The following is a 21,313-nucleotide window of genomic DNA, read 5'->3' as shown; positions in this document are numbered from 1 at the left end:
TGGGGTTACGATTGGACCCACGTACCTGCGATCTGTATGATCGAAGATCTCTATTCCGTTTCTTAGAGCGCCATAACATCATCGTTAAAAGTTGTCCATCACGTTGTGCACGTTCTGTTGTCTGATTCGAGTCTCGAAGGTCCTTATATGCGTTTTCCGGCTAGCACTGCTAGCTACAGTAAATGCATTAGGGCTTCGAGAATATCACCCCTTTATTCGTTTGGTGTACAGTCTCTATGATATGCAACATGAGAACATTACTTCATGAGCTCCTCGAGACCGTTTTGTTACCATCAGGACATGGTGATGCGGCTCTTGCGAATGCGACACGTTTCAAAACGCCCAAATATCCTTCTCACGGTGTGTCTGTACTCAATTGATCTTGACCCGATGACATAAAGATGTAACTACACGGAGACAGGCCAATAGGAGGTAGAGATTCTTACTAGTCTATCATGCATTTCAGCTCTGAGCTCCGTATGGCATTTACATACTATTGTTGTACTGCATTGCTCCCCAAACAGTTACACAGCCAATTCGTTGAATGTGACAATCAGACATGCAGAATCAGCTAGTTGACGTATACTGCGAAGTGAACTATGTGTACCTTGCAGGCCAGTTGTAATGTTAAACAACTTACGCTGCTATAAACAAATGACTTGTGCCGCGGAGGGACTTTGTGCGCCGCAAGCCATTACTAAGGGAGGAGATCACCGCGAATGGCCCAAGGCTTTGGGAGACTGAAAACCGCAGCGACAAGGACTGAACGTGGCGCAGATGATGAGACAAGGCTGAATATGAATATGATAATAAATGGTACTATCACTCATCAGGGAATATGGATCGGAGCTATGCTATCCCAAGCAGCTGCCAACGTCTAAGCCTGTGGTGGGACCGCCATGGTATAAATTTAGTGTAGAAGTGGTTGAGCACACGAACTTGAAGCCTAAATCATAAGAGTAAGAGAGGAAGCTACATGCCATTAGTGGCTAAGTGCCGACTAGGTCCATCTCTCGAACTTTGATTTTGATGCACATATTCTCAGTACGCACTGTGCCGTACCGCGACTTCGTGCGAGTTTCTAGATGGGGTGGACAAACCAATTGTCCCTAGCCCCATCAGACCTTCTAGGAAATGTCAGTTACATTCGGATTGATAAACCCACCCTGTTGCCGGCCTTGCGCTTTGACGTCTAGCTGGTTTGGATGGTGTACTAGAGGCAAATGTAGATTACGACACGTGCGTGTGAGATGCGATGTCGGACAGCATCAAGGGAACGCGATGCTCCGGATAACGATCTGAGTAGTCTTACAATTTTGCAGACGTGGCATACAAATCTGTACAGGGGAAATTTTTTTTTGGACAGAAGTCAAAATGGAATGGTTGTGTCGCCCTCGATCCGTCACTGTTGAATCATTATTTGTCAGAATAATATTCCTTTGAATCATCAACCTCCTACCTTGGTCAGCGTTAATGAACATCGTAATCGCACTGACAATTATCTGTATGAGCACCTCCTACACCTTAGGCTTCCTATCTTTCAGATATGTTTCCCAGCCTCCCCGACTGTCGTTACAAGTCCCGAAGCTAGTCGCAGATCCGTAACCACCGGAAGTATTTGGACGAGCGCACTGAGTTTCTGAAGGTTTTGCTGCTTGCTACATAGACCGTCGGGTGCCGGAAGGACTACGGAGTTGTAGCAACCCGTAGTAGCACCCAGGCCGTTAGTACATTTGTGTAGGAACCGAGAGCATGTGGTGAGGATCGATGAAGCATAGCGTTAGCATGGTAGCTCGATCATCGATGCCACGGCGCCAGTGGATCGCTGTGGATCGAACCAAACTCCAATTAGACTCGACGCGATGTTTGCGGAGTTTAAATTAGAATATGGACTGGTTCAGGCAAGTTCACCCCGGTTCACAACTACTAAGTACCAATAGTTGCGCAGTGCGTTACCGGTTACCTACCGCCGACAGGTGAGCGACCAATTGCAGACTAAATGTACTGCAAAATTTGATTTGAAACAGACTATTTAGCTAACTAAGCAGTATTTCCGACTGGTTGCATAGTTTCTCCAAATGCTATACTCTTCGACAAGAGCCGCAAAGGGCGATTTCCACCCGCTCTGCGTTCATTTAGATTCCCAATAATACGAATTGAGTTCAAGTGACTCAAGGAGGCTGAGGACTAGCCAAAGTCAGGGGCGCTGCAATTGTCTTGACGTGACGACTGGCATTGCAATCTTGGATTCGTCCTGATCGAGAAGTAATACCTAGCAGTGCCAGCGCGTCACGCGTGTATCCTTCAAAAGCAGACGGGAGAGGACGGGAAAACTTCGCAATTTAGTACATCTGCCCTTCGAATTTCAGCCTCTTACCTTGTGCACATAATGGTCTTCTTACCTTCAACTGCCTCTGCTACTTCAGCAGTCGATGTCGGTCTCAAGCGTAGCCATGTCGACTATTCTCGCTATCTATCAGCGGAAGCCCGTTCCAGGCTCCCTAACCCAATTAAGTCCATCTGGAAAGTTGCTCAGGTCAAACCTGGCACCATCAATATGGGAAACGGTTTGTGAGTTGTCATCGAGGGCGAACACACTGGCTAATTTAGTGCAGGTGATCCGCATCATACGCTGTATCCCATATGCGAAGTGAATTTTGTCGTTCCTTCCATTGACGAGCATGACCCCGTGCAATCATGGAGGTCTGGCACTGGCGAACAAAATATCATTTCTTCATACAAAGACGAGCCCTGCGCTCTGAGCCTCCGTACTGCCTTTGCATATGGTGCTGGTGCTGGTCTCAAGGATGTCCGCGATGCCCTTGCAGACCTCAACGACAGGATTCACTCTCCTCCCAATCACACCGTCTCGCTTAGCCTTGGCAATGCAGACGCGCTGACAAAATGCTTCCGTCTTCTCGGTGATCCAGGCGACTCTTTCCTTTGCGAAGAATTCACCTTTTCTGCTATGACCAATGCTGCTCTGCCCCTAGGCATTGAATGGGTCCCGATCCGGATGGATAACAATGGACTTGTTCCTTCAGATTTGGAACGAATTTTATCCAACTGGGATGAAGCAAAACAAGGTAAACGACCCCATGTGCTTTACACGATCCCGTACGTCATCGCCAGCTCTCAATCAGTTCCATACAGCTCACAGTTCTTATCCAGGTGCTCGCAGAACCCAACAGGAAGCACTCTTTCATTGGAAAGAAGGCAACAGATTTATCAAATTGCACACGATTGGGATATCATCATCCTTGAGGATGATCCCTACTTTTTCCTCCAGTACGATCTTGGCGTGAGCCAGAGTACGATACAACAGTATGGGCACACACGTGCCATGGCGGAAGTTCTCCCTCGGTCATTCCTGTCCATGGATTATGATGGACGTGTAATGCGCCTAGATAGGTAAGACCATTTCCTTTTTTCACCAAAGTCACAACTCTAATATGACTCTGAGTGCAGTTTCAGTAAAATCGTTGCCCCTGGAATGCGGCTCGGCTGGGTCACGAGCAACAGCTACTTCGCAGATAAACTTGACATGCTGACGGACTCGTCCTCGCAACATCCACATGGCATGGGCCAAGCCTTCGTTGCCGAGTTGCTTGGCAGTAATGGTTGGGGCGTCGATGGCTTTATGAAGTGGATCTTATCGCTATGCAACGAATACCAACGTCGGAGGGATCTTTTCATGGATGTCTTCCGGCAGAAGGTTGCCACTTCCGGCTTCGCCACTGCAGAAGTACCACAATCTGGGATGTTTGTCTGGATCAAAATCAACCTTGAGCATCACGCACGGTTCTCGGCATCTCAGACTCCGACGGTGCCAGGCGGTCCGACGACGAACACCGCGGACCTCATGGATGAGCTGTTCCGGAAGCTGCTAAATAACGGCTTGGTCATGATGCCAGCATCGACATTTGCCATTGCTGATCGCACGGGGATGATGGGAAGCCACATTAATGACGTAAGTTCTCGCATTATGCTCGTCGAATGTACACTCAAGAAAACTTGCAGCGAGTGAACTTTTTCAGAGCAACGTTTGTTGGCACAGATGAAACGATTCGTAATGGGCTTGCGACATTTGGCCGCACACTGGAAGAATTCTTCCTCTAGATCTTATACCGTCGATGCCAAGCCACTTGTTCCGTTTTAGGTTGCATGTATAAAGTGCTTGACTCTACTCGCCATTGACATTTATCCTAATCGATAATCTATTGCATGTTATGCATTGATATGTACGTTGTGTGTATCGCATTAATTACTACATATGTACTACTAGTACTTACACCCTACTTGCGCCTATTATTTATTTCTTTGGGATTTCGCATGATAGCTTGATGGCGATGAGCATCGTGACTTGGTTCTGCAGCTTCTGGCAAGGCACAGGTGTCGCGTGTGCCATGACCGGGACCAATAAGACGTGTCACGTCCAACAAGGTTCCTACGGATTGGCATTTCTGTTGATCTTTGCAAGTTCGTGCCGCATCGTGCGCCACGCGTCATGACTTCGCTGAGGCTCGTGGGGTAGTTGTAGACTTCTGAAACGTCATAGCACACCGAAGGAATGTTCTTGCTCGTTTTGGATGCCGTTCCCTCAATTGTCGCCTGGATCATCTTATTGAAGTTTTCTGGTTTACGATATCTCTCGGTTGTGATAAAATTCGAATCGTGAATACACTTGATAGATTAAATATCCATAACATCAAAGTAGCAGCGCACAGCTACTGGTAATACTATGACGGGAACGTTCAGGGAATAATCACTGAACGAACATGAGAAGCTCGGGTTAAAATCTCCTGCAGAGCACCCTTGACAGTGTCCATGTTCTTCATATCAACTTCATTGACCTCCTTCGGCCCCTCTAGCACCCCACTATCAATTTTCTTCGCAAGGTCGTCCAGCACCTCCTTGACCTCCAACGGGCCAAGAATACTCGACAGCATGCCCTTTAACGTAAGAGCCTTTGTATAAAACGTCCGCATGCTGATCGGGAACAGTCCGTCCTTTGCATGGACAGCCATGACCACAACACGGCCGGTGCCATTCGGAGTCATCGTGAAAAGCGCATCGTTGAATGGCTGCTCGTAGCCGGCGCAGTCTAACAAAACGTCGATTTTGTTCTGCAGTCCTGCTTTGGCGATGGCTTCGCGGATGGCGTTTTTAGAGCCTATTTCGATGGGCGTGATATATGATGGGGGAGTCGCTTTGGCGAGCGAGGTGTATGTGCCGAATATGCGTGCCCCGCGCTCGTTGCAGAGCTGGGCTGCTGCGGAGCCAATGCCGCCTCGAGCACCTGGAGGATTGCGGTTAGGGATTATGAATGGAGTATGTCAAGTGATGTATGTACCGATGATAATAACATTGTCTCCCTCCTTGACGTTTGCAAGAGTGTCGACTGTAATCCAGGCACATAACCACGGCAGGGTCATGCTACCAGCTCTGGAGTGGTCGAGAGATGTTGGCTTTCGGCTCAATGCAGCGATAGGGACAGTAACGTATCTGAAAAACAGTTCGTTTGAAAAACAAGAGACAAATGCATGTAAAATACATACTGCGAAAACGTTCCATCTGAAGTGAAGCCCCGCTCGCTTCCTGTTCCCCACACCTCTGCTCCGATCCATTCTTGACTCGAGGCCCCGGATGCGTCCAGCGCTTCGACGACTTCCCCGGAGAAATCTCTGCCAGGAATGCGGGGGGTGGTCACAAATGGAAGCATGCCTAGGATGCCTGCAGCATCGGACTGATGATGGGTCAGAATACTATTGCGTGATACGACCCAAGTTGTAGGCTTACCCCGTTGATACCGGCAGCTCTGACACGTACGAGAGCCTCGCCGGGACGTAATATGGGTTTGTCGATGTTAACCAGAGACAATCCATCCAAAGAGCCGGTCTTCTCGAACTTGAGAGCTTGCATTGTGATTTTACGACTAGATCCGGAAAGAGGTAAACGTTAAACAAGAAGTGATTAAAGCAGCAGTTGAAAAGCAAGCCGAGCGCCTCCAACTCACTGGAGGCAATAACCAATACGCCTTGACACGGAGGGATTGATAAGACGAGATATGATGCGGTTCGTGAACCGCTGGAGTTGATAAGTCATCAGCGCAACGATAGTGACATTGCCTCCGATGATACGGGGTCTATGGAGCTCTATATGGAGCAGTTTACACTAGCGTTGCGGTTCAACACACCGCTTCACCACTTTTTGATGCTGGACGCAACTATATACTAACTATAATCCGGAAATTAGTTCGGACGGCGTCGAGTGACCGATCCTCCAGCTTACATAAACGATCTTATCCATACATGACTTAGTCCTAGGCTACCCCCGTAGTTAAGTAGACATTTGCGCGACTGTCGACTTCCGTGGTGCGCAGAGCGGCCCATTGCACCGGAATGGATGGTACAGGCCTTCGGTCAGTGACTCCCACCGGTACAAGTTTGCATGGTGACTGGTGCTTGCACCGAGGGCCGTGTACGAGTATGTTACTATCATTCCATGTAATATGTCAACCGTTTCTAATATGCAAAAAGCTCATAACACCGTGGTTGAGGCATGTGCAGAGTCCGTAGAAATACGACTAGCTTAAACAGTGGTAATTTGCAACCACAAATCACGCTAAAGTGTGGTGTATAATTAACAAAGATGTTACTCTCTGGCGTTGGGATGCCATACAGGATCAACGACAAGTACTAGTATAATCCTACGGAGATTAAGTTAAGATTTCAAATCATTCAATTCTAAATTTTGTGCGGCAACAATGTACAGTTTTAGGTGCGCGTCAGTGCCGTGCCGAGGCATCACAAGGCGTGACCAAGTTTTGCAGACTAGCACGACATCACATCACATCATCCTGAAAATCATATTCTTGTAGAGGAGATATGGGTCTGTGATGGGGAAGGAAGACATGAGGAGAGCTTTTGCATATCCCTTATAGTATTACATAATAATTAATAATCGACTTCGCTAAAGAAATTCCCTGATTCAGCGCACAGCTTGGTCTCATCCAACTTATCATCACATGTACAGGCCCTGAAATGAAAATATCGATTCGCGATCATAACTTGACCGCTACGCGCTATAGATAAGACAGAGTGAATCGAGACATACCAGTAAGTCCTAGTAGTAAGTTTGAACAGGATAGGCTAGGTTAAACGGATACAGATGTTGTGAAACACACAATCGCCCTGCAGACACGGCCTCCAACTCCAACGGATCATTGATCATCGCCTACTGTGATTGACTATTCGCGGAAAATTCGTGACCGATTTGCTAGTCTTTCTTCAGGCAACTGTACTGGCAAGAACTGGTCGAGGCAAAAGGTAAGATATCGTCGGTAGTGCCATATGATTATCGCCATGCAAAAGAAGCATGTGGTTATGGTCGCGGAGTTGCGATAACACCTCACGAAAGCTGGATAGAGCGTGGTCGGGGATCAGGAGCTTTTCCTTTGAAAGGTGCAGTGACTTTACGACGCAGAAACTAGCGGTATCAGTAGCGGTGATACGTGCACCACGCTGTGCAGATCCGATCATCATATCGATCGATGGGCCAAGGACATTCAGTTATGTACACTGCTACTCCCGATCGGTCTGTCTCATCCATATTTGTAAATGGAGCACATTGATATCCGACTTCTCGGCTCTCCCAGGCTCCTCGGTGACTTTTCATGTTGCTACTCTATTGACATACGCTACAGCACTCCACCACCCATTAATCCAGTGATTTGAACCGGTGCATCCTGCGACGACATAGCTACTACATTATTACGTTATCGCCTAAGCTCACCGCAGTGCTGCTCAATTGCGCTACCGACTTCGCACTATATAAGCTCGGACCTCCAAGGAGATCCGCATTCAATATCCTAGACACCTTATCTTATCCTCATACAAACTTACACTCATATCGCAATGGCACCCATCGCAGTCGCTTCAACCACAACCACTGAATTCTTCACTAACCTTAAGACATCCATCGTCTCTCCACAACCTAATACTCTCCACGACGTCCTCGCTCAAGCTGTCGACCGTTATCCGTCCCACGAACTTGGTTTTATAACCTCCTCAGCACATGACTCCTCCATTCAGACAAAGACCTTCAGCACTTTCAACCAATATGTTCGCAACCTCGCACGCGCCATGCTAGAGTGGGGCAAGCCCACCGGCTCAATCGTCGTCGTCTACCTGACGGAGCACGAAGACAATATGGCTGCTGTATGGGCATGTCTGTTGGCTGGCTATGTGCCTTGCTTGCAGCCTGCACTGAGCGCGCAACAGGCCCACAAGGAGGGCCATGTCGCCCACATCAAGAACTTGTTTGGGTCTGCTATTTGGTTGACCAATGAGCTCGGGGCCGAACAGATCAGCACCATTTCTGGTCTGGAGGTGCACCTGCTCTCCGAATTAAAGGCGTCGGCGGAGACATTCAACGTCTCAGCTGATTGGGTTGCATACGAGGCCAAGGCAGACGACGAGGCGATCCTGTTCTTGACGTCAGGGTCGACCGGATTCTCCAAGGCTGTCGTGCACACGCACCGCACCATTATTGCTGCATGCCGCGCAAAGGGAAAAAGCTACGGCCTGACTTCCGAATCTCGAGTCTTGAACTGTAAGACACGCGTCGTTTAAAGTTTATTCTTAAATTGATCATGACTTTCAGGGGTCGGATTTGATCACGTCGCAGGATCGTTGGAAATGCACATCACGCCTCTACTATACGGCGCTTCGCAACTCCACGTGCACGCATCTGCTATCCTTGCTGACCCTCTCCGGCTGCTCCGATTGATCGATGAAAAGGTATGTCTTCATGAAATCATAGCCAAACGCGTCTCTGATGATTGAATCATTAGTCGATCGAATTGAGTTTCGCCCCGAACTTCTTGCTATCCAAGCTCACGCGCGATCTGGAGAAGCGCACCGACCTTTTCGGAACTTTCGACCTGTCATCCATCAAGCGGATCAACAGCGGAGGCGAAGCTGTCGTTTCCAAGACCGCGAAGGCGTTCGCTGCCACCATGAAGCAGCTCAGCAAGAACCCATCCGCTGTATCGTTCGACATCTCTCCTGGATTCGGAATGACAGAAACTTGGTATGACTTATGAAACTATATGGGTATATAAAGAAACTGATGGAGATCCTGCAGCGCCGGATGCATTTACCATCCAGTGGATGTGCTCACAAACGAGCCTGCTCACGAGTTCCTTAATCTCGGAAAACCCATCAACGGTTGCGAGATGCGCGTCGTCGACCCTGCAGACGGCTCGACGCTGCGCCCCGACGGGGAGAGCGGCGAGCTCCAGGTTCGCGGACCGATGATATTTGTACGCTACTACAACAACGCAGAGGCTACGTCGTCCAGCTTCGTCGAGGGCGGCTGGTACCGCACCGGAGACGTCGGCATCATCGAGAATGGGATCATGCGCCTCAGCGGTCGCATCAAAGACACGGTCATCGTCCATGGTGTCTCGTACGGGATCCCTGAGCTCGAGACTCACCTCCAGACCGTAGAAGGAGTGACTCACTCGTTCCTCGGTGCAGCTCCGTACCGTGCTCCTGGTCAGGAGACGGAAGGGTTCATCATCTTCTACTCGCCGACCTTCGACCTCGATGGAGCAGATGCTTCGTCAAAGCTGTTCGCCACTCACCGTGCCCTTCGGGATATTTGCGTGAAAATGATCACGCTGCCGCCTCAGTTCATCGTTCCCATCCCTGTGAATCAGATGGAGAAGACCACTCTCGGTAAACTGTCTCGTGCGCGTTTGATCAGTCTGTTCAAGCAAGGCCAGCTCGCTCAGCACATCGCTCGCTCGGAAGAGCTTCTGAGCGAGGCGCGTGGCGCTACGTTTGTCGCGCCGTCCACGGAGACGGAGAAGGCGATTTCCAAGATATATGCTGGAATCTTCAACCTCGCAGAAAGCGAGATGTCGGCCAGCGACAACTTCTTCGAACTCGGTGGTACTTCCATTGATGTCATCAGGTCAGTATATCCTTCCCGCCCTAAAACGGCTCTTACTAATGCATATCATCTTCAGACTCAAGCGCGAGGGAGAGGCACATTTCGACCTTCCTGAGATCCCCACAATCCAGATCCTTAAGCACCCCGTCATCTCGAGCCTCGCCAACTATGTCGACTCCCTGCTCTCCAAGGACGGCCAGACTGAAGAGTACGACCCCATTGTTCCCCTCCAGCTGACCGGAAACAAAACTCCGATCTTCTTCGTTCACCCCGGTGTCGGAGAGGTCCTGATTTTCGTCAACCTCGCGAAATACTTCCAGAACGAGCGTCCGTTCTATGCTCTCCGTGCTCGTGGCTTCGAGCCCGGCCACCCCTTCTTCACCTCCATGGATGAGATGGTGTCGTGCTACGCTACGGCAGTCAAGAGGACCCAGGCGACTGGGCCATACGCCATCGCTGGCTACAGTTACGGCGGCGTCGTCGCGTTCGAAGTTGCCAAGCGACTCGAGGCGATGGGCGAGGAAGTGAAATTCGTCGGTCTGATCAACATCCCTCCTCATATCGCGGACCGCATGCACGAGATCGACTGGACGGGCGGCATGCTCAACTTGTCGTACTTCCTTGGTCTCGTGTCGAAGCATGATGCCAATGATCTCGCGCCCGCTCTGAGGCCGATGACGAGGAAGGAGCAGCTCGAGGTTGTGTGGAAGCTGTCTCCTCCTGATCGTCTGGTCGAGCTCCAGCTGACTCCTGAGAAGCTGGACCACTGGGTAGATATCGCCGGGTCCCTGATCGAGTGCGGGAAGGACTACAACCCATCGGGCTCAGTTTGTATGTCATTTCCTTTCTGACTTGATTATCGCTTGCTCATATGCCGTGTCTCCTCAGCTGCCACTGACGTTTTCTACGCCATTCCTCTGCGCGGCAGCAAGTCAGACTGGCTCAACAACCAGCTCAAGCCATGGTCTGGGTTCAGCCGTGGCGAGCCATCATATACCGACGTGCCAGGTCAACACTACACGCTGATGGACTTTGACCACGTCCCACAGTTCCAGAAGATCTTCCGTGGTCGTCTCGAGGCCCGTGGCCTGTAAAAGATTTAGAGAGTCGTATTATGTTCCAAAATATCTGTCTTTTCGCCAGTATCTATTCGATTATACTCGGAGTGCACGTGCTTAATTCGTTAAATTAATTGCGTCGATGTGTATACAAGTACTTATATCATTGTTTGTGATCTTTGTTGTTTTGTAACTCTTGTTATGATAAAAGTTTGAAGTCCATCATTTGTTTGGTTTGATCCGCCGTGAACGTTGAGGTTGACCTGCATCCTTCAAGCTCATGTGCCTTTTATTTTGTGGAAAATTTTGTCTGTTTGGGGTGATATCTAATATGCAGAACATACCTGAATAGCACCTGTGTCCCAGCCTTTAAGTTAGCATGCCTGTAGCTGCGCGATGTCACGTGCCGTAAGGCGTTGTTTGTTTCAGAAGGCATTGCCAAACAAATCAGTCTGCCGTCACGATTCTGGATCCACCACTCCACTACCAATATTGCACTACCGCCACAAGCAAGCAATGTTCACTTTTAAGACTAAGTTGAACAAAAAATCTTCCTTCCCTCAGGGACGAATAGTCATAGCGACTGGAATGCCTTTATGAATGTCAGGTCCTCATTCAAACTTGCCGCCGAGGCCCGAGAATTGGCAGTGCGATGATACGACGAAGTTCCGACGTCCCTGATCGGCTAATACATCTCATTTCTTGAGAGTAAGCATGCTCATTCTCAAACAGGTCCTAGATGTGTGCTATGTTCAGAGGAGGAAGGTACCGATCATGAAGAGATTCGTGTAAGTTGAAGTTGCGACTTTCATGTCCGGTTCACATTCCCACATTTGTTTCTCTCCTTTGGCCCATCATTGTCTTTCTGTTGGTGTGGTTCTGATGAGCCTTTTTCAGTGAAAATTCAGCGTTTTGCCTTTCATATCAAGGGGTACTTCTTGTGTTTCTAGCGCAAGAGCGGCATCTCTCGAATGCGATTGATGGTAAGGTGGACAAGATTAGTGCTCGATGGTAATTTATATGTATGACACAGCTTACAATGTGCTATCATTTTTAGTACTTTGGCACCCTGTGCTGCAAATCCGATAGCATCTTCAAACAGTATGGTGTTGTGTTACAGTGAGATGTCTGATTTGTTTGTTGGTTGTCGGTGACTAATGCAGTCTCTAGCTCTGTCAAGTATTGCTATCGATTCCGTGAGGTCCACTCGATCCAAGTATACTTATGCAGCCGCCGTGGACTCTGCCGTTTTACTTCCGAAGCAGTGGCATGCATGCATGTATGGGCATCACATGAATGTCCAGCCAGATCTACCACAACCATACCTCAATTGCTACTTGTAATTCGCATCTGAACGCAATGGGCGTGATTCAAGCAATTCGTTCCATACGTTGGTATCTTGATGTTGCTCGCTGGTTAGACTGCGACCATGAAACACCTTGTCACAAATTTCAAACGTTACTAACGACCCCGTCTATGCGGTGCTGCAGACTCTGGATTCTCGATGCTATGATCCCGCATTGGTCCTACGATCGGGCTCTCCGTATACTTGAAACGATTCGTGATTCTCTGTAGAGCAGGCATCCATCAAGCAATAGATCTGACGACTGTTCTCCCTCTGGATCTCAGGTACCTTTGATCGTCCTCCGTATGGATGTCAGTAACTGGCTCCACCGCCAACCAAACCCCAATAGATTAGTACGCGGAATCCGTGATAAGCCTTGACAGGCACTGGTAGATAACAATAGGGGTCAAGGCGTCCTTCAAAGAAGGGTATAGCCAATACGTATCGGTCACTGGGCTATACAGATGCATTAATGGGGGGAGAGGGACGAGGCTGTATACAAGAATATAGGCTAGACTCATACTTTGTTGACGTTTAGCTTACCGATGTGGAGGGCACTTTCTATGAATGGCATAGTCTCTGCTAACCAGATTCATATCAAAGGAATAACAATCGCTCCTTTGTCATGCGAATGGCGCCAATTATGGATCATTTGAGTTTCAAAGAAATGTTTCTCGGTCGCCTATTCGCTCTGTACAGAACTTGGCTGAAAACACAAGGATTGCGCTCGCGTGCCATATCTTGACTTCAGTGGCGTTGTTGTTGCGCGGGAGATAAGGAAACTTGCTAGAAAGATGCTCAGCCGCGACTAATATACACTTCTGTCTCGCAGAAAAGATAGGTGCAAGAGATTGTACTAAATATACATGAAAGTGCATGAGTGCCCGTGGTTATGCTGAGTTGGAGGATCGTCGATGTATATTGCGATCAATGAAGTACAGAATCCTATGTGATTTGGCAAGGGGTAAATGGGGATCAAGCCAACGGAACATGATGAGCAACATGTACCACGTCATTGACGGCAGATATGATGCTGCTTCTCGCAGCGGCCCGGCATCGTATAAATCAAGATTCAAAAGGTGTATCCGCCCCTATCAAAGAATAGGCTGCGCTGATAACCAAGCCAGGTTCTGCTAGGTTGACCTTTGAGCGCCGAGTACGCACGCGGACATAATGTCAGATTTCGAAAATGAAGTTCTTAGTCGTCCCCATGGTGTTTGTAATTTCCGATGAATAGAGTCACGGAGGCATCCGAGGTCTTTGATGAACTGCGATCATAATCTGCAATGATAAATGTACGGTTAGAATAACAAAATGCAGGTTATGGAGTTTGAGTGTAGATATCTTGTCACCCTAGCAAGCGTATTAATACCACACACTAGCAATTGTAGAAATGTATGGATGCATACTCACCAAATCTTGCCTGTCGCCTCTTTTACCGATACTCTGGTACTACAGGGCCAATAAAAGACTCTTCAAAGTGATCGTAGAAGATACACTGACAGATACGAGAATGATATAATTTGAAATCAGTACCGCGACAACACAGCACAGACTCAGGCTAGTACTGTCAAGGACACTGCAAGTCAGCACTAGTGCAAGCTTGACTCGTACCACATACCTCGCTACGGCCAGGATTGATAACCTATAATGGGTTTAGGGACATCACCATGTGCATGCAACCAGAATATATAGATGATTCAAACCAGCTCACGCTCATGCGAACCATCCCAAACTCAAATCATTCATGCACTTCCTGCCAATCAGCACCTTCCCGCTTATTGTGAGTTCAGGGCTCATCTCCGAGTCTATTGAATTTGGTGATCGGCGATCACATAAACAACAAATGCAGGTCAATTCTCTTCTCAAGCTCTCCCTTAAGCGTGTAGACGGGCATCTAAATGCTGAATTGAACACACCTTTCAGGCCCAGCCACCCTGCGGCAGGAAGCTCAAGAGTCAAGACACACACGTTGCAACGTCGCCGCGACGAGTGACACTGGACAATAGACATGGTGACTCGATTGTCGTCCTGACGTGGAACGATGCACGCAAGAGTTGTGGCTAGACTAGCATGCATATAAGGACACCGAGAGAAATAGAGAAGACGTACAAAAGTTTCTTCCCTGTGGAGACGACAAAGACTACATGGATCCATCGCTATCATACATTCATCAACTGTACAGTTCCCACTGCAGGCCCGTGACTGCACGGCGTATAGTCCGAGGTGCCTAAACGTTTGGAACCGACAAAAGCCAGGTCTTCCCATTACTGCCAAGCTGTGACGAGTTTACCAATTGATGTTCGTGAATAATTGTCGAAAAAGGTTCCGGGCTTGATACATTTTAAGGGGGTACGATAATCTTTTTCAAGGCGCTTATAATCATCCGGCGGCAGTATTTAATGGCGGGCCTTATTACATAATGAGTTTTTTCCGACAGCGCAGACTCTGGTTGTGTACATTATGTAAAACGTAAAACCCAAGCCACACACCGCACCAACGTCGACAGATGTGTTGTATTCAAAGAGTGGACAGTCACTAGTTGGACATCCATGAACCAATATAGTTCAATGATTATGATAGACAAAGTTTTACTCGCTGCGGCTGATCGCCAGACGTCCTGGTACTTGCGCTACAACTCTAGTACTACTGAGGAGTCAGTTTTACTGGAACTGGAGTTCTTCTTGTTACTCCGAGTTGCTGCAAGGTGCGTCGTACTTGTTTTCTTGTTTTCATTTCTTAGAAAACCGACACACAGTCAGTCTTTGTGTGCGATCCCTCCCGGAGTCATAGAATCGATTGGTCATGCCTTACTCTTTTGCCATATGAACTCGTTTTCTTTTCGGTTTCATCCATCCCACAATCCGAGCGTGACATCGGCATGGTATTATCCTCCGGTCTATTGTTGGCTTGCTCGCCCGAGCCTATCATCGAATTATCTGTACACCAGTCTCCACATCAGCGGAGCCCTATAATATGACATACCAACATCTTCAATCTTCGGCAGGCGCCTCGTTTTCCACGGGAAATCGATCACAGTTTGATGCGATCGGTCGCCCAGTTATAAGTTCACGCATCAGGATCCCTGAACTCTTGCAAGACGACAGTCAAAACTTTACCATTTTGAATTCGAGCTCCGTTGCCTGAGCACTGCATAGAGCTCCTTCGGGCATGATTCTCTAATACATTGGCCACATGGACTTCCAGTAGAGCTGGACTCAGGCAGTGACTTCACGACGGCGCTAAGTTAATTCCGCTCAAACCTAGTAGGCAAGCGGAGATGTGCCGCATTCTTGAAGCACAGCTTGAAGGCTTTCAGTCCCGATCGTGGTGGGATCCGGGAGACATTGCACGCATACCACATGGATCCTGAATCCACGGAATAGGGAAACGGTAATTCAATGCTCGCAAATCAGCATTGCAATGCCTGATATGAAACATTTTGGACTAATATCCGACCAGTGCGCTCATAGTCAAAATAGTGACCGGATCGACTAGTACGGAAGTTATGACCTTACTAGTGCAAAAGTTACAGCACAGCCCCTGCGCTAGCATGCAGGTATGGTGTTTCACACTATTGGTTGCTCTGACCTGACTTGCAATAGGCAAGACTGCGATCTGTGCGGTGTGTCGCCCTATCACCGCCATCAACTAGTGCAAGATGCCGTAACCTCACCGCAGCGCTGCTTTCTGACATAGAGGTATATAAGTCCAAGGAAGTTGGCACTCAAAACTACAACATCCTAGACTTCTTATCTTATCCTCATAGAATTTCAGAACTTAGACTTATTTTGCAATGGCACCCATCGCAGTCGCTTCTACCACAACCAGTGAATTGTTCACTAACCTTAAGACATCCATCGTCTCTCCACAACCTAATACTCTCCACGACGTCATCGCTCAAGCTGTCGACCGTTATCCGTCCCACGAGCTTGGTTTCATAACCTCCTCGGCCCATGACTCCTCCATTCAGACAAAGACCTTCAGCACTTTCAACCAATATGTTCGCAACCTCGCACGCGCCATGCTAGAGTGGGGCAAGCCCACCGGCTCAATCGTCGTCGTCTACCTGACGGAGCACGAAGATAATATGGCTGCTGTATGGGCATGTCTGTTGGCTGGCTATGTGCCTTGCTTGCAGCCTGCACTGAGCGCGCAACAGGCCCACAAGGAGGGCCATGTCGCCCACATCAAGAACTTGTTTGGGTCTGCTATTTGGTTGACCAATGAGCTCGGGGCCGAACAGATCAGCACCATTTCTGGTCTGGAGGTGCACCTGCTCTCCGAATTAAAGGCGTCGGCGGAGACATTCAACGTCTCAGCTGATTGGGTTGCATACGAGGCCAAGGCAGACGACGAGGCGATCCTGTTCTTGACGTCAGGGTCGACCGGATTCTCCAAGGCTGTCGTGCACACGCACCGCACCATTATTGCTGCATGCCGCGCAAAGGGAAAAAGCTACGGCCTGACTTCCGAATCTCGAGTCTTGAACTGTAAGACACGCGTCGTTTAAAGTTTATTCTTAAATTGATCATGACTTTCAGGGGTCGGATTTGATCACGTCGCAGGATCGTTGGAAATGCACATCACGCCTTTGCTATACGGCGCTTCGCAACTCCACGTGCACGCATCTGCTATCCTTGCTGACCCTCTCCGGCTGCTCCGTTTGATCGATGAAAAGGTATGTCTGCATGAAATCACAGCCAAACGCGTCTCTGATGATTGAATGATTAGTCGATCGAACTGAGTTTCGCCCCGAACTTCTTGCTATCCAAGCTCACGCGCGATCTGGAGAAGCGCACCGACCTTTTCGGAACTTTCGACCTGTCCTCGATCAAGCGGATCAACAGCGGAGGCGAAGCTGTCGTTTCCAAGACCGCGAAGGCGTTCGCTGCCACCATGAAGCAGCTCAGCAAGAACCCGTCCGCTGTATCGTTCGACATCTCTCCTGGATTCGGAATGACAGAAACTTGGTAAGGCTCATGAAACCATAGTGGGTATATAAAGAAACTGATGGGGATTCTGCAGCGCCGGATGCATTTATCACCCCGTGGATGTGCTCACAAGCGAGCCTGCTCATGAATTCCTTGATCTCGGGAGACCCATCGACGGTTGCGAGATGCGGGTCGTTGACCCTGCAGACGGCTCGACGCTGCGACCCGACGGGGAGAGCGGCGAGCTCCAGGTTCGCGGACCGATGATATTTGTACGCTACTACAACAACGCAGAGGCTACGTCATCTAGCTTCGTCGAGGGCGGCTGGTACCGCACCGGCGACGTCGGCATCATCGAGAATGGGATCATGCGCCTCAGCGGTCGTATCAAGGACACGGTCATCGTCCATGGTGTCTCGTACGGGATCCCTGAGCTCGAGACTCACCTCCAGACCGTAGAAGGAGTGACTCACTCGTTCCTCGGTGCAGCTCCGTACCGTGCTCCTGGTCAGGAGACGGAAGGGTTCATCATCTTCTACTCGCCGACCTTCGACCTCGATGGAGCAGATGCTTCGTCAAAGCTGTTCGCCACTCACCGTGCCCTTCGGGATATTTGCGTGAAAATGATCACGCTGCCGCCTCAATTCGTCATTCCCATCCCTGTGAACCAGATGGAGAAGACCACGCTCGGTAAACTGTCTCGTGCGCGTTTGATCAGTCTGTTCAAGCAAGGCCAGCTCGCTCAGCACATCGCTCGCTCGGAAGAGCTTCTGAGCGAGGCTCGTGGCGCTACGTTCGTCGCGCCGTCCACGGAGACGGAGAAGGCGCTTTCCAAGATATATGCTGGAATCTTCAACCTCGCAGAAAGCGAGATGTCGGCGAGCGACAACTTCTTCGAACTCGGCGGTACTTCCATTGACGTCATCAGGTCAGTACATACTTCCCGCCCTAAAATGGCTCTCACTAATGCATATCATCTCTAGGCTTAAGCGCGAGGGAGAGGCACATTTCGACCTTCCTGAGATCCCCACCATCCAGATCCTTAAGCACCCCGTCATCTCGAGCCTCGCCAACTATGTCGACTCCCTGCTCTCTAAGGACACCCAAACTGAAGAGTACGACCCCATCGTTCCCCTCCAGCTGACCGGAAACAAAACTCCGATCTTCTTCGTTCACCCCGGTGTCGGAGAGGTCCTGATTTTCGTCAACCTCGCGAAATACTTCCAGAACGAGCGTCCGTTCTACGCTCTCCGTGCTCGTGGCTTCGAGCCCGGCCACCCCTTCTTCGCCTCCATGGATGAGATGGTGTCGTGCTACGCTGCAGCAGTCAAGAGGACCCAGGCGACTGGGCCATACGCCATCGCGGGCTACAGTTACGGCGGCGTCGTCGCGTTCGAAGTTGCCAAGCGACTCGAGGCGATGGGCGAGGAAGTCAAATTTGTTGGTCTGATCAACATCCCTCCTCATATCGCGGACCGCATGCACGAGATCGACTGGACGGGCGGCATGCTCAACTTGTCGTACTTCCTTGGTCTCGTGTCGAAGCATGATGCCAATGATCTCGCGCCCGCTCTGAGGCCGATGACGAGGAAGGAGCAGCTCGAGGTTGTGTGGAAGCTGTCTCCTCCTGATCGTCTGGTCGAGCTCCAGCTGACTCCTGAGAAGCTGGACCACTGGGTGGACATCGCCGGGTCCCTGATCGAGTGCGGGAAGGACTACAACCCATCGGGCTCAGTTTGTATGTCATTTCCTTTCTGACTTCATTATCGCTTGCTCATATTCTGTGTCTCTTTAGCTGCTACAGACGTTTTCTACGCCATTCCTCTCCGCGGGAGCAAGTCAGACTGGCTCAACAACCAGCTCAAGCCATGGTCTGGGTTCAGTCGTGGCGAGCCATCATATACCGACGTGCCAGGTCAACACTACACGCTGATGGACTTTGACCACGTCCCACAGTTCCAGAAGATCTTCCGTGGTCGTCTCGAGGCCCGTGGCCTGTAAAAAAATTAGATTGGCGTATCATGTTTATATCTGTCTTTCGCCAGTATCTATTCAACTACTTATACTCGGAGTACATCAGGATGTGTTTCATACCTAGTAATTCACTTGACTAATTACGTCGTCATGCATCTATCGTTGTCTTATAACAAAAAGCATATCACAATAGAAATGATTCTTTGCATTTTCTCATGATATCTGGTGCTCTGAGCCCACCGCTTTTGGAGCAACACATGAAAACACGATTAACATTCTACGAAAATTGTGGTTAATGTGCCTTGGGCCACGCCATCACCAGTACTGTAAGGCGTTTGCTTGAATTCTTCTCACTATTTTACAGTTGGTGATCGTTTCCTGTATCACTTGCTTTGTGTTTTTTTTGCACTTCGGCCATCGAGGTACTTAATTTATTTCAGGAGGTGTTGCCAAACATGGTACACCGTGACCATCTACCACCAACACGGTGACTTATTGTGAATTTTGGTTGTTCAGGCTTACTGTGCAGTTGAAGCTTTTATGATAGACCTGGACGTTCCCCCGCTCCTACGGAGTACATGCGATCAACAGGCTGGCGATGATATGACTGACTGGTACTAGATTCCATTTTGCACTGAGCGGTAATCATTTTTACCGCGAAAAATACCTCTGGTGCGTCTCCAGTGCACGTGCTTGCTCACGTTAATGCTGATAACACAAGTGCTTTGCGAATGCATAAAAAAACTCAGTCCCTTTTGAATGGAAAATATTGTAACTCACGAGAGTCCAGAGGGTTTAGCAGCTCTGACGACAAATTTTTCTGCAGGACAGTGCCCGTAAACAACGTCCAAGTTATGGACCGGATAACACAAACAATTGGGGCAGGGCTGTGCCATGAACAGAATAATGGTGAATAGTTTTTCAAAGCGACATATCTAGCAATGTTAGAGCAATAGCTCTTCATATGTGGGACGTACTTACCAGGTGTAGCCGACAAATCATGGACTCTGCACACTAGCATGCGGGTGGACAAAGCTTCAACTCGACCTCACGATAGGTATTATGATGAGCTGGAATCCAACTCATGGATGCGCTTGCATGATGCTCAGTCGGATGATGGGGAAGGAGAAGGCTGTATACAGCTTCGCAGGCTCTTAGTGTCGTCGCCTGCCGGGAGAACATTTGGCAGGCCGTATCTAGCTCCAAGAACGAGCTGTGTAGGTAGGTGGCGAAGGCACAAGAACGGCCTTCTCGTTCATGGACTGAGGACCTGTGTGCTTGCGCCACGTCATGGTATCTCAGCAAGTCAAACATCAGGTAGTCAAACATATTAAGACTTTACGGATACATGAACAACTTTGGGGTGAAAAAGTTTCAAAAAGCTGAACAAGTCACGTTTGAATTCCGGAATACTGTCATGAAGTTAGCGCTGGCATCACAGATCAATTGACGACAGATGGGCTTCCATCACGGTCTTGGCCTACTTGGTAGAGTGATGAATTTCCCAAAGATGAAAGAAGCACGTTGTTGCCATTTGTTGGCTTACAGGAGAACAAGTCTTGACACCCTATGGACGCGATTCCAAGGAAATTTGGACGGATTCATCTCACGATCATTCCTCAAATGCAGAAGTAGCTCATGATCAATACTATCGCCGTCATCTTCATCCTCCTTCAAATCCTTCGTGCACTTGTCCCCTAATTCTGAACCTGCATCTTTATCAGCTTCGTCATTCAAGAAACAAACTGATCGGTCCTTGCGAGCTGGTATCATTAGACTTGCTTTTCAAGGTGGTGTATCATTCCATGCAGGATTTCCAACAGACCTTGCTCCTTAGTAGGGTAGATCATAGGTGGCGATCTGCTGGCATTGCAGACGTCACATGTTCGAAATGAAATTTCAGGTAGATAAGATTAGTATGCCATGAAGATCAATACTCAGCGCATAAAAGCAAGGCGTCTTCCGACTCTCTCCTTCAGATCGATTTGATCCCATACCACGTCCTCATAAAAAATGCGTCTCTCCTTTGTCCTCGCCACTGT

At 49.0% G+C, this 21,313-nt stretch overlaps 4 protein-coding genes across 4 annotated transcripts; 3 read left to right on the top strand and 1 right to left on the bottom strand.

The window, feature by feature from the left end:
• The first annotated feature begins 1,890 nt into the window (after positions 1–1,890).
• HD556DRAFT_1290204 (pyridoxal phosphate-dependent transferase) lies at positions 1,891–4,330 on the top strand. Its single transcript, XM_041299378.1, has 5 exons — positions 1,891–2,567; positions 2,616–3,117; positions 3,172–3,411; positions 3,469–3,970; positions 4,021–4,330. Exons 1-5 carry the CDS (start codon positions 2,390–2,392, stop codon positions 4,117–4,119), a joined length of 1,521 nt encoding a protein of 506 aa, XP_041161953.1. The 5' UTR covers positions 1,891–2,389; the 3' UTR covers positions 4,120–4,330.
• A 279-nt stretch (positions 4,331–4,609) lies between these two features.
• HD556DRAFT_1361464 (chaperonin 10-like protein) lies at positions 4,610–6,225 on the bottom strand. Its single transcript, XM_041302642.1, has 4 exons — positions 5,800–6,225; positions 5,559–5,746; positions 5,354–5,505; positions 4,610–5,299 (listed from the first exon to the last, which is right to left on the bottom strand). Exons 1-4 carry the CDS (start codon positions 5,920–5,922, stop codon positions 4,755–4,757), a joined length of 1,008 nt encoding a protein of 335 aa, XP_041161952.1. The 5' UTR covers positions 5,923–6,225; the 3' UTR covers positions 4,610–4,754.
• A 1,536-nt stretch (positions 6,226–7,761) lies between these two features.
• HD556DRAFT_302180 (atromentin synthetase) lies at positions 7,762–11,115 on the top strand. Its single transcript, XM_041310202.1, has 6 exons — positions 7,762–8,613; positions 8,665–8,801; positions 8,855–9,093; positions 9,148–9,981; positions 10,037–10,791; positions 10,849–11,115. Exons 1-6 carry the CDS (start codon positions 7,917–7,919, stop codon positions 11,052–11,054), a joined length of 2,868 nt encoding a protein of 955 aa, XP_041161951.1. The 5' UTR covers positions 7,762–7,916; the 3' UTR covers positions 11,055–11,115.
• A 4,731-nt stretch (positions 11,116–15,846) lies between these two features.
• Positions 15,847–19,492, top strand: HD556DRAFT_302053 (atromentin synthetase). The gene is made up of 7 exons (XM_041310201.1): positions 15,847–15,922; positions 15,969–16,856; positions 16,908–17,044; positions 17,098–17,336; positions 17,392–18,225; positions 18,281–19,035; positions 19,093–19,492. The coding sequence occupies exons 2-7, from the start codon at positions 16,160–16,162 to the stop codon at positions 19,296–19,298; spliced, it is 2,868 nt and encodes a 955-aa protein (XP_041161950.1). The 5' UTR covers positions 15,847–15,922; positions 15,969–16,159; the 3' UTR covers positions 19,299–19,492.
• Positions 19,493–21,313: the final 1,821 nt, after the last annotated feature.

Source organism: Suillus plorans (assembly GCF_016647745.1).
Source record: "Suillus plorans strain S12 chromosome Unknown HD556scaffold_19, whole genome shotgun sequence".
Classification (NCBI taxonomy): Eukaryota; Fungi; Basidiomycota; class Agaricomycetes; order Boletales; family Suillaceae; genus Suillus; species Suillus plorans.
Note: the sequence above shows the minus strand (reverse complement) of the source record. Positions and strands in the feature narration are given on the sequence as shown.